Source organism: Corapipo altera, unplaced genomic scaffold (assembly GCF_003945725.1).
Source record: "Corapipo altera isolate COAL_440 unplaced genomic scaffold, ASM394572v1 64, whole genome shotgun sequence".
In the NCBI taxonomy this organism is placed as follows: Eukaryota; Metazoa; Chordata; class Aves; order Passeriformes; family Pipridae; genus Corapipo; species Corapipo altera.
The window spans coordinates 4,211,222-4,223,598 of NW_020884893.1; the positions used below are offsets into that span (position 1 = coordinate 4,211,222).

At 46.6% G+C, this 12,377-nt stretch overlaps 1 protein-coding gene across 3 annotated transcripts in view; it reads left to right on the forward strand.

Annotated features, from left to right (window-relative positions):
* The first annotated feature begins 1,760 nt into the window (after window positions 1-1,760).
* Window positions 1,761-12,377, forward strand: part of DOK5 (docking protein 5) — a 42,861-nt gene continuing 32,244 nt past the window's right edge. For all 3 annotated transcript variants that reach the window (XM_027646192.1, XM_027646195.1, XM_027646193.1), the window contains exon 1: window positions 1,761-1,887. In XM_027646192.1, coding sequence (XP_027501993.1) covers window positions 1,822-1,887 — 66 coding nt within the window. In that variant the 5' untranslated portion in view covers window positions 1,761-1,821. The remainder of the gene's footprint in view (window positions 1,888-12,377) is intronic.

A 12,377-nucleotide genomic window follows, 5' to 3' on the forward strand; every position in this document is an offset into this window, starting at 1 on the left:
CACTCTAGGCCCTTGTAAATAGTCTCTCTCCATCTTTCTTGTAGCTCCTTCAGGTCCTGGAAGGCCACAGTTAGGTCACTCTGAAACTTCTTTCTCCAGGCTGATCAATCCCAATTGTCTCAGCCTTTCCTTCCAGCAGAGCTGCTCCATCCCTCTCATCACCTTGGTGGCCTTAAGATTATATTACCCAACAGAGAGATTTGCCTCAGAACATTCTCATTTCTGGTGTATTTTCGTTCATGGGTGTGGAAGGTTCCACATGGCTGAAGCTGTTCCATTTTATGGATTCTGTACAACAGCTCAGTGAAAAGGAACAGGAAGTGTAAAATACCAAAGTAAGGACTGCAGGCTTGTCTCCTTTATCCTGAGTGAATTAGCCCTTCAGCTGGAGAGTCCTACACTCCATAATCCACTCCATCAATTAATATTTTGCAAAGCCTTGCAAAATAATCACCTCTTCAAGCAAGAACTGAGAGCACCACACTGTTACTGCAGCACAGCAACCACCATTATTTCTGGCTGCTCCTAAATTGGAGGAGCTACATATTTAAACCAGGAAGGGGCCAGTTTTATCAGAGGTGACTCTTGTGGTCACTGAACAACTAAATAAACATGGGTATCACTTCCCCGTGGCCCTGTGCTCCTTGTGTGCTCCATGGTGCTTTTCTGCTCTGCTTTCCTCCTCACTGCCCTGTTTCTAATTTCCATGGCAGGATAATTCCCAAAGTCAAAGTCATCCATCTAGCTGACCTCCTCGGAGGGCCTATATTTGTGATGCTATTAAAAGATGTTATGAAGAGACGAGCAGTCCCTCTTTCCAGGACACAGTATTTATAGCATGCCACTAACAGGTAGCCCATGTAGAGTCACCAGAGCTCCTCTCTGCTGGATTGCTGGTGTACTTGGCAATATTTGCACGTTCCTGGAAAAGGAGAACTTGGGAGCTGCTGAAGGCAACCCCAGGGCCCAGTGCCAGGCAAAGTCAGCCCTCACTGCAACTGCACATTGCCTAGAAAACAGGCTGGTGTGACATTCCCATGGCACGAGGCACGGCCACGAGGCAGCAGCTCAGGTTGCCCGTCTTCAGGAGTGGATTCTGGAGAGTCTTGGCAGAATTTCAAGCATCTGAAAGACTTTCTGGGAAACCCGCTTTCCTGGGGAAAACCAGGGGTCTGAGTCACGGTGGGGCAGGTCGGGTTATTCTGTGCTGAGCCACCTGCAGCTGGAGGGGACATCCCTGGGTGGTGGGGTGCGGGTGCAGGAGGGCGGGTGGGCGCTGCCACAGTGCTTCCCGCAGCCCGGGGCGCTCCCGGGCGGTGCGGGGTGGATGCAGGGTGGATGCGGGGTGGATGCGGGGTGGATGCGGGGTGGATGCGGTTGCACTCAGCGCTGGTGCGGTGCGATGCGCTCCGAGGGGACGGGCGGGGCGGAGCGGAGCGCTCCGGGGTGGAGCAGTGCGGGGCGCTCCAGGGGCGGTGCGGGGCACTCCGCTGAGCGGTGTGAAGCGGTGCGGTCGCTCCGGGGGTGGTGCGGGGTGGAGCGGTGCGGGGCGGAGCGGGGCGGGGGGCGCCGCGGGGCGGGGCGCGCGGGGGGGCGCGCGGGGCAGGGTGGAGCGGGTCGCTCCAGGGACGGTGCGGGGCTCTCTAGGAAGGGGTGCGGACCGGTGCGGGTCACTCCGGGGGCGGTGCGGGGCGGTGCGAAGCTCTCCGGGAGGCGGTGCGGTGCTCGGGGGGCGGTGCGGGGCGCGGCTCCGGCGGCTGCTCTCGCCATGCGGGCGGGCTGAGGGGCTGAGCGGCGCGGCTGCCGCTGTCCCGGGGAAGGATGGCCTCCAATTTCAACGACATCGTGAAGCAGGGCTACGTCCGCATCCGGAGCCGGCGGCTCGGGGTGAGTGCCGCCACCTGCCTCGGGGCTTTGCGTGTGGTTCTTTTATTTTATTTATTTATTTTTTATCCCCTGCCACTCCTTTGTCCTCCTTTTGCAAACTGAGCTCAGCGCGGAGAGAGGAAACAAAAATATTGGGGTAGGTGGGTGACGGAGAATAAAGGCACCTAAATGTATCGTAATATATAATGTAGTTTATTTATATGTAGATATATATTTTTTTTCCCCCCGTCTCTCCCGTCGGGAGTCGGGGATGCTGCCTGCCCGCAAGGCTGGGCTGCGCTGCCTCCGCCTCCCGGCGCTCCCTTCGCTCCGAGCGCCCCGGGCTGCGGGGGCCGTGCGGGGCTGGGGGTGCCCGGGGGGCACACGGGGCTGGGGGGGCTGTGCCGCCGGGATTGAGGGTGCAGGGCAGCTCTGGGCAGGGGTGAGGGCTCAGAGCGGCTCAGGTGCTGCTGCTCCTGCTGCAAATTAGGGCTTTATCTTGCGGGAGGCAGGTGAAGACCTTGCGATGTCTTCAAGGCTTTTAAGTTCGTTCGAGTTGCGCAAAATGGAAATCCACAAAGCCCGCTTTAGCTCCGTATTTAATTTTAAACTTGTTTTAAGGTTGTTCTTTGATTTTTCACGGCGTTTCCCTAGTTTGGGTTGTAGGTACTGGGTATGTCGGCAGTGGCAGGGCAGTTCCCCACTGTATCTGGGATGGGGTGTGCTCTGAAATGCTGCTCTGTTCCTCCGGTCCATGAGCTGCTGCTCCCTGAGCGAGCTACCGGAGCCGCTCAGGTGATGGGACTGGCTCCACACCTCCTGTCTCCCTTCGGGAGCCAGAGGGGCTTAAGAGGATGCACCTGGAGGGAGGTTTTGTGTATCCAAAAATCTTTTAATTAGTATATCTGCCTCTGAGAACTGGAAAAGAATTAATTTCTTGTGTTTGCTGAGAACTGATGGGTTGGCAATTCTGAATTGTCCATAGTGCGAGTTTTGCATCAGCGTTTGTTATGGAGAAGTGTGTCATGCTCTGAAAGCTTTTGCTGGCTCATTGCAATTACAGTTATATTCTCTTGCTGTATCCACGGTCAGTGACTTCTCTACAGTTTTGCTAACTTGTGTCTCCCCGGCTTTTTTTGAAACAGGAAAGCATTTAAAAGTGTCCCATCAGGCTGATTTTTCTCACAGGTGGACTTGCAGGCACAGTTCATTCTGTAGGAACTGTGTGATTCTGTGGCAGATGGAGGACAAGTCATTAGGAGAGGACTTGTAGTAAATTTGGCAGAATTAGTGTATCATGATTACCTTTTCATTAATGGATAAATATCAGTGTTCAATTTGCTCCAGCATAAACGATGAGTAAGATTAAACTATGATACATCTTTCCATATTGTAACAGAGAAATTCAGTGGACATGTGAATAAGGTGTATCAAACTCAGAGATAGTTGTAAATTCTGTTAATGTCTGTGCCTTTCCTTTTCTAAGGCTTTTCAGACCACTCTGAGGGTGGAGGTGGTTCAATGCCCTCTCAGTATATGTGCGTGTGACAGCTGAACACAAAAACAGGGGAGAAACGGATAATGACAGAGAGTGCATGGAAATGGAACAAATGTTAAATGTTTCCTTTGAAAAGACAATTTCTTTATTTCATCTCATTCCTTCTAATTCCAAAGGTCTGTGTCATTATCAGTGGCTGGAAAGTGCAAAAGGCGTGATGAAAAGTGGTTTTGTGAAGGAATCTGAGAGAAATCCCAGAGAGTTCCTTTGACTGTGGATATGTTAAAATGAAGAGCCCTTGGCTCTGGGTGTTGTGCCCTGACAGCTTTCCTGTGCTGTGGAGGACCTTAGGAGGGCAGGTGGTTGCTGCTGTCACTGCTTTAGATCTGGTCCCGGCTGCCTGTGCTATGAGGGAGAGGTGACCTGTTCAAATCCTGCTGCATTTCTTTGGAAATAAATCGTTGGATAATGCTTTTCTCTCCTGGTAGTTTCCAGCCTGGGGTGTTGGCCCATGACTCAAAAACAGAGGGTTGAAATGTGGGTGCAGATTTTTTCCTGTAGCATTTTCTGTGAGCTGCTTAAAAGCTCAGTGCCCTGATTTACAGTGCCCAGTTAGAAATGGGGAGTTGTGATTAACCCAAGAAAAATAGTTCAGACGTTAAAATACTAACTTTCAAAAAACTTCCCCATTCTGTGAAAACATTAGGAAGAATAATCTCCTCCAGCCTCATGCAGGACTCGTGTTTAATTGAGAAGGATTTCAGTACACCATGTGTGGTGAGGTGTAAGTGGGAGTTGTTAAAATACATTCCCATTTTGTGGTGGCAGAGCTGTAATCAGTGCATTGTCTGTTCAGACTGAATCCAGCTCTGGGTTAGTCTCTGTAATACTATGTAATTCCATCACCAAGGGAACTGGGAGCAGAGCTTGTGTCTGGAAATTATCTCAAGAAAACGACTTTTCTGAATAACTGGGGTGCAGGTGCTTCATTTGGAAAGGAAGGGGTGCTGAGAAGCAGCTTGTTCAAATCCAAAGTGCTTTTAAAAGAAACATGACAATTCTGGCAGGCCCTACTTTGTAATTTCAAGATTGAAATTAGGCTAATTAGTTTTGTACCTGAACTCTTTCTGCGCACTTTAAATATGTAAATTTAATTTAATATTATTTAATAGAATAGTTTCCATAGCAACATTTGTATCACATGTGTCTTCTGCAGAGCCAAATATATTCGGGAGAAAGCTCACTCTTTCTGATTCTTTCCATCCTTATAGGGAGAAAAATAATTCCCTCAGCCAATGGTCTCTGTGTGTTATGTCATTAGCAGTGACACAGAGGAGGTTGTGTGCTGGAAAACTGCTGACAGTGGAAAAGCACAACCTTCCAGAGTTCTTTAAAACAGAAAAAATCAGCTTTGCTTTGTGAGAAGTGCTTCTGTCAGTGACCAGCAGCCACTGGACCTGTGTTTTGGGAAAGAAGACACTTGTGCTTTTGCAGTCACATCTCAGCTGATTAAGTGCTTTGTATCTATATATGAAGCAGGGGCTTTGTTTTGTGGCTTCTGGATCTAAAAAGGCTTTTTTTTTTAGCTTATGATTTTCAAATCATGTCTCTCTCTGTGGTACAGATGTGACCTTTCTGAGAGGGAGTAAGTTATGGAGATGTTTCCTTAAGGAAAAAAGTAGTTCTTGTTTTTCCATTTTTAGGGTGGGTGGATGTGCACTGCTTGTTAACATGCTTGAGCTTTCATTTTAGGTTGACTGGCTCAACAAAGTGTACAAATAACAATTAAAATCAAAAGAGGAACAAATCTGTGAAATAGATGCTCTTTATAACACTGCACTTGATAGTCTTCATTGAGATGCCAGCAGCCCACCTCCCTCATGGACTGGGAGGGTCCCACTGGTCTGTGCTGGTTCCAGTCCCACACTTTTACTGAACTCCCTGTTGTTAAGGTTTAGTTTTACTTCCTGTGTCCACACCTAAACCCAGCTTTGCTGGAAGCCACCTGTCAACTGGAGCAAGACTGTGGAGCACAGGAACTGCTCTGAGGGGACCCTCTGCTGCTGCTGTTGAGGTGTGGGCAGGAGGAAGTGCTGGAGGCTCCAAGGGACGGCAGGTGACATTCCCAAAGCCTGTTCCTCGGGATGCAGGCAGCACTGCTGGGATGGTGCTGTGGCACCAGGAGGGTGCTGGCTGTTCTGTGTGCAGGGCATTTGAAGATGGTGCCATTCCCCTTGGAAGACCCTGTGGAGTTTGCAGGCATTTGTCCTATCCCTGCCTCTTGATGTATGGGGCACTGCTGGAGCAAGATGCCATGGGCTTGGCTGTCAGCTCCGAGTTTCTGGAATGCCAGCAGCACACCCCGAGTGTCTCGTTGCATTAAGTGTGAGGTTCTGTTGGTGTCAGAGGGAAACAATCTCCTGGAGGAGCAGCAACTGCCCTGAGCTGTGTCTGCAGCTGAGAGCAAAATAGTGCTGATCAAACAGAAGGGCCTCAGAACCAGCTGAGATGGGCTGGTGGCCAGCAGAGATGTCTCTGCTAAGGACTTGTTCATGTTCACAGCTATGCCAAGCCTTGTAGAGTCTGGTTTGGCTCTGCACAATTCTCAGCTGACCAGAAAATATTGGCTGCCAGAAACGTTCTCTCTGGCTCACTTGGAAAATAGGTGTCTTTATGGAGTTTGGCTGTGGTGACTTACGTGTTGCTGCTTTCCAGGTGGGAGAGAGCACCTTTCTGAGCATTCCTTAAGAGGAGACCAATGGGACAGTATTTTTTCTCCCAACCTTGTGTGCAAGTATTTCCATTGTATCCCCATTTCTCAGAGAGCATCCCCATTAAACTCATCAGTATAACCAGTTTATCAGAATGTGATCTCTGTTCTGTGTGCTGTGATGTTTGAGCTGACGTGGTACAAGGTGGCTCAAAGCTCTGTGTGTGCACTGAGTTACTGAACAATCTGCCAGAAGAAATCCTACTGCAAGGATGGGCAGCATCTTTTAAATTTTTGAGGTTTAAAAATAGTTGTGGAGCCATCTACAGTAGTTTGTGCTCTTGTGCTCTTCCCTCTTGTCACAAACTTCTCAGTGCTGAAGCAATGTTTATCTGTCTTGCTAATAACTCTTAAAATATCTTTATTCTGGAAGGCTTTTGATATATTCTGGAAGACTTTTCATATAAGAGGTCTGTGCCATGATCCCATATAAACCCAAGTTGAAATAAGGAATGAATTACGGTTAAAAATTTGAATATGCAGTTGTTTGTATATTTATTTCATTATAAAACAAAACAAGTGCAACAGTTGTGATGCTTTCTGCCCTTCTCTTTAACACTGAAACTATTTCTGCTCCCTGGCTATTTTTAACATGTTTCTTCAGCTTGTCTTTCTCTTCATTTCATGGTGGAATTGCAAGAATTGGGGCTGTAAAACAACTTTGGCTCTCACAGATGTAGCAGGAGCCTTCCCAAGCCTCACAGGTCTATAAAAGCAGAATAGGAAATGCTGAAGTAATTTGAAAATTAAGGTGGCCTGTATTCTGGAAGAGGACAAAAGTTTCTCCCTTTACAGAAAGCAGAGTTATTAAAATTAGAAAAGTCCAGGACATGTGCTGCTGCATCAATATACATAGATTAGTGCTGCTGCCTGACAGAAGTGCTTAAAACAAACAGTCCTGGCAATTTGTTGTTGGTTAGAAAAGCCTTACAAAATATTTATCTCTCTAAAACATATACTGTCACTAACTAGACACACTGGATGTTTATAACACAGAGAAACAATCTGACCACTAAGACTAATGTGCAGAACTCTCAAAATTGGACATTATTAACAGGCAGCCTGATTTATTACATTACTGCCATGATTTTATGAAGGTATTTCCTGCACATGGAGTTCTGGGAATGTGCTCCACAAGTTTGCATTACTATCAAGTTATTGCAGGCTATTAAAACGACTCATTTGGGAGGATCCATTGACTTTTATGGAGCTGTGCAAAGAGCTAAATGTCTGTTCCTAAAAACGTGGGTCTGCAGAGACTCCTTGATCTGTTTGTCAGAGAATAAGGAAGGACAGAGGGGTAAAGTGAGATTTTTTTTTTTTTTAATACCTAGCAATCGGCTTCTTGTACCTCTGTCTGGAGAAGGAAGTGCTGTAATAGATTTTTGCAGAATCCTGTCCCATAGGGCACCTTCCACTTTGCACTTGGGGGATGAGGCACAGAGCTGTTCTCACAGCCCTATCTGTTTAACAACACTTCTAATTAAATCCACAGCCTGTGCTGGGGTTGGCTGGAACCCCATCTGCTGGAGGCACCTCCTTGTTATGCAAGGAATGATCAGCCTCATCTGTCTGTTAGAGAGGATCCTCCTCGGGAATTTGGGCTGGATCCAGGAAAAAGGGATCTGAGCACCCCACGTGAGGGTTAGTGTGGTTTGAGCAGCTGAAGCCCAAGAGTTCAGTCCTGCCATGGCTAATGTTTGTCCATGGGTGTTTCCTGAGGACATGGAGATCAGCCATCGTCCTCCAGGGTGTCAGTCATGGCACACACCAGGTTGTCCAGCCTCTGGTGTATCCCTGTAGTCCTGCCTGGGAGGGATTCTGTCATAATCCTCTGATGGGGACAGATTTCCTGGGATCAAATATGTAGAAGAAAGTTTTAAATGATGGCTTTCACCACCTTTGCTAAAGGTGGACAAACTTCTGCCCAGACATCTGGCAACAGGGCAGTCTGGAGAGCTGAAGATAAGCTGAGCTCAGCTCAGACCCTCCTCCTTCCAACTGCTCCTGCAGGGCCCTTTCCTGCTGTGCTGGGGCCCTGTGGGACAGGGATCCAGCCTTTCCTCAGTGCCCTCACTGCTGGGGCAGCATCAGTTGGTTTTTTGCAGCTCTCCAATCAATCTCCAGGTGGATGGAAGGAGAGAAATCAGCAGTTGTGCTTCTGGGAGCAATTGCATTTGTGGTGTTGACCTCAGTAGTACAAGGATCACTTTAACATACAGTAGATACAGTTTGTGTGGGTGCCTGTGTTCTGGACACAGTTTAACACTGATCTGAACCACCTGAACCAAATTCAGGTAAGTCCTGAGCCTAGTGAATTTTGGGAAGTCAAAATTAAGTGATTGGGTCTCTGGTGAAAGATGTGGCTGCTGGAACTGCATCAGTGGAATTGTTCCCTCTTTAGGATGAACCTTCGTGAGGACAGAAACTGGATCTGTGCGTGTCCAGTTTCTTTGCTCGATGGGTCTGACTGGCCCAAAATGTCTTAATCACATCAGAGGGAAGGAATGTGGTCTTAGAGGTGTCCTCCAACACAGAAATAGGGCACTCTGGCCAATCCCTGGTAGGACTTTGTAAGGCTTTAGTCTTCAGCTTGTGACAGGAGGGAGCTGATACTGCCACAGCTTTGTAGCCCATTGCATGTTCCTAGGAAATATTTCAGTGGAGTAACGTGAGCAGTGCTCAAATACTTCTGGATTAATTAAAAAACTCAGGGAAAAAAACATTTCTTAGGTTTCTAGACTGCCTGCTTCTTTCTTTGATTGATGCTTTACTGGCAATATTAAACTTCCACCTGAAATGAGGAGGATGTTAATCTTTATGTATTTGAGTATGGGTTGAGAAGTTACATGTTGGACAGTGGCCATACGTAAGATTGAAGTGGGAAAATCCAAGAGTTTTGTGCTATGGACTGTTCCTCAGGAAGCATATAATTTAATCTTATTGCATATATTTGTTTTAGGACTAGATGGGAAAAACCTCTGCTTCATGCTTAGAAGTTTGGAAAAACTTCTGTGTAAAGTTTAGGACTTGTCCACTTCAGCAGAAACTTTCAATTGTCAATAGCTGAAAAGAGATGAAGCTTTCATGGTTTTCTATTCCTGGTTTTAATTAAACTGACTTCTGTGGAAACTTCATTGAGAAGATTGGTGTGGAACGTTCCAAATGACATATACTTTTTACAAGTTCTGCATAGCACTGTTGCTGTGAAACCCTGTGGGAGGAGAGGTAAAGTGGGGGAGAGACAATCTGCAGGACTAGAACCATATGGTTGGAGAGATTGGTGCTTGAATAAGCGTGCCAGGAAGTTAATATGAGGATTTTGGAGCATGAGCTGTGAAAACTGGAAAGAAGAATGATGTAAGGCTGGGGGAGGGGGTGAGGAGAAGGAAAACTTGTCTGCCTGTATCTCAATTTGAAGCAGCTTTATTAATAAAACTCTGGTGTTTTATTAACACCTATGCAGCTCCTTTCAATCTGGAAGCCTCGAGACAGGGAAAAACTGAACAGATTTCTCGTGCACCAACTTGAACCTGCAAGATATTAAACCCACTGGAAATTCATAGTTTTAGCAAACTGTTAAATAAGGTGTTAGAACATATTCACAGATATTAAGATTTCTTACTGCTTGGAACTTGTCAGAGGCAGCAGGGAAAGGATCCAGAACATTGCTTAGAAAGTTTGAGCTTTATCCTTGAGCTGACAAGGGGAAGAATAAGCAGTAAATGTTATTCAAGCCTAATGCAGCTCCATCTGGTTACTGCCACAGGGTCTGTGGGCAAGTCCCCTTTGGATCCCCTCTGTTAATGGGATTTGAGTCCAAGACAACAGGGATATCTATGGGGTTACCTCAGGAATTGAAGCAAAGAGGTTGGGTTGGAGAAAGGTGAGCAGTGCTTGTCATTTGGGCACGTTGCAGGACCAGGGTGCTCAGCACTGTTCTGGATGAGTTACAAGGAGGTTTGGCACTCAAATGGTGCAATTACATTTTGGTTTTCTCCTAAGGTATCCTGATTTTTGCCTTGTGGAAATAGGATGGAGAAGCGAGGGTCCTAATTTGGTTCCAAAAAACCCACCAAAATCTAAAAACCTAAGAACTATTCCTCTTTTTCTGGAAGAGATCATGCAGATTGTGATTTGGAGTATGAAATTCCTGGTTTGATGCTGGCCCATTTAAGGAGCAGGAGCAGCTTTTCTAGTGCTTTCCAGCATGTGTTTTCTGATAAATTACCTTCCACATTCTTCTTTGGAAGATGGGCTTAGTTTGTGAAGCAAAACAATGACTAGTAAACAAGTGGTTCTTATCCACTTGCTATCTTGTTCTAAAGATGTTTTATTTTAAGAAGTTGAATGCAAACCTGATCAGAACACCCTTTTTTCTTCTGCTTTTGTCTCAAACACTTCCCTGATCTGTCAGTTGTGGGTCCCAGTTCTCCTCTTCCCTCTTTGCTGTTCCTTTGGTAGATGAAAGTCTCTGGTTCCTGGGGGTAACTGCACCAGCTCCACACAGAGAAGGGTATGTCAGGAATGATTGTAAAGGCAGTGAAAGAAGAAGAAAACCCAGTTATAAACAGGTGAAATTTAGTCTTTGGTGATTTGGATGGCTTTTCATCATCAATTCATTTCACAGTGTGAAGGTAATTCTCCTGCTGGTGCATGTGGCCATTGCCCTGAAGTTGCATCAGTGATAAATTAACATTTTGCAGTGTTTGTGGAAACACTTGAAAGAAAGCAACAGATGCAAGGTCTGCTCCTGAGACTGACATCTTAATTTGAGACTGACATCTTAATTTGATGTTTGTGTAGTTTTAGGTATACCATGGAAAATGATGGACTGTTTCTATTATCTTTTTGTCTGACTTCATCAAGTACTGTCAGAAATACCAGTGGAAGTTTGAGCTATTGGAATGAGTAGCGCTTTTCTTTCCTTTACTGAAAGTAATGTAACTTGTTTCAATTCAGAGGATCAATAGGTCAAAATCAGTGGTATTTTTCCCCAGTAAAGATAATGTAGGAGGTTAAATTGCCCCTTTACTTGCCAAGTAGTGTTTGTCTGGGGAACTATCAATGCCCTGTGGTTGGCAAAGGAAAATGTCCTCTTAATGCTCTCACTAATGTCTCCACACGGTGAGGATGGATGTTAACTGATTGTTCTGAATTAATGCATCCCATTGAGTGGCAGACTCTTGGCACGGTGCTTATGGTCAAATATAAGTGGCTATTCTCTGTTAAATGAAGTAGTGCAAATTAAGACTGTGCTTTTATAGGCACTTTTAATGTAGCTTTTTTGAGGATGGTGTCTGCCTAAATGTGAGTGAACTCTTGAACTCTTTCTTTAATTCGTGCTGCACAGCTGGGACATGAGAAATTAATTTGAGTTGGGTTTGTCCGTTTGAACTAATGTGGAGATTGGCCTGAGCAAATGCAAGAGGACTGCAAGAGCCAGTGGAAAGCTGAAGTCTACAGGGAAATATTGGCTCTGGAATCCTCGTTTTAATCTGTGGGTTTTAAAAATCAATATTATTCTGTCCCTCCCAAACTCAAAACAAAACGAAAAAACCCCAACAATAAATAAACAACCCCCTCCCCCCCCCCAACCTCAGCTGCAGCTTTCCTAGAGAACTGACTGAATTTTGGTTTTAAAATATTGGGCAAACTGGTGACATGTTCATCTAGTTGGTAGCTTTAAAACTTGTGGCAGATCCTGCAGGATCATCAGTTCATGCCCAGGATGGACTCCAGCTGCTGATGCCAGGCCCTGTGGGATCTGCTCTTAGATCCCTCTGTGCACCTGCCGGCAGGAATTCAGGATACAGAATCCCAGGATGGGTCAGGCTGGAAGGGCCCACAGGGGTCACCTGGTCCCACCTCCTGCTCCAGCAGGGCCATCCCAGAGCACACGGCACAGGATTGTGTCCAGATGGTTCTGGAACATCCCCAGTGAGGAGACTCCACACCCTCTCTGGTCTCTGTTCAGCGCTCGGTCACTGCACAGAGAAGAAATTCTTCCTCATGTCCAGGTGGAACTTCCTGGGCATCAGTTCCTGCCCGTTCCTCGTGTCCCATTGCTGGGCCCCCTGAGCAGAGCCTGGGGGGGTTCTGCCCCCTCCCTGCAGGCCCTGACACACATGGATGGGGTCCCCTCTCAGTGTCTCCCCTCGAGGCTGAACAGCCCGAGCTCCCTCAGCCTTCTTTTGTCACAGAGATGCTCCAGTCTCTTCATCATCTTTGGTGATGAATCCA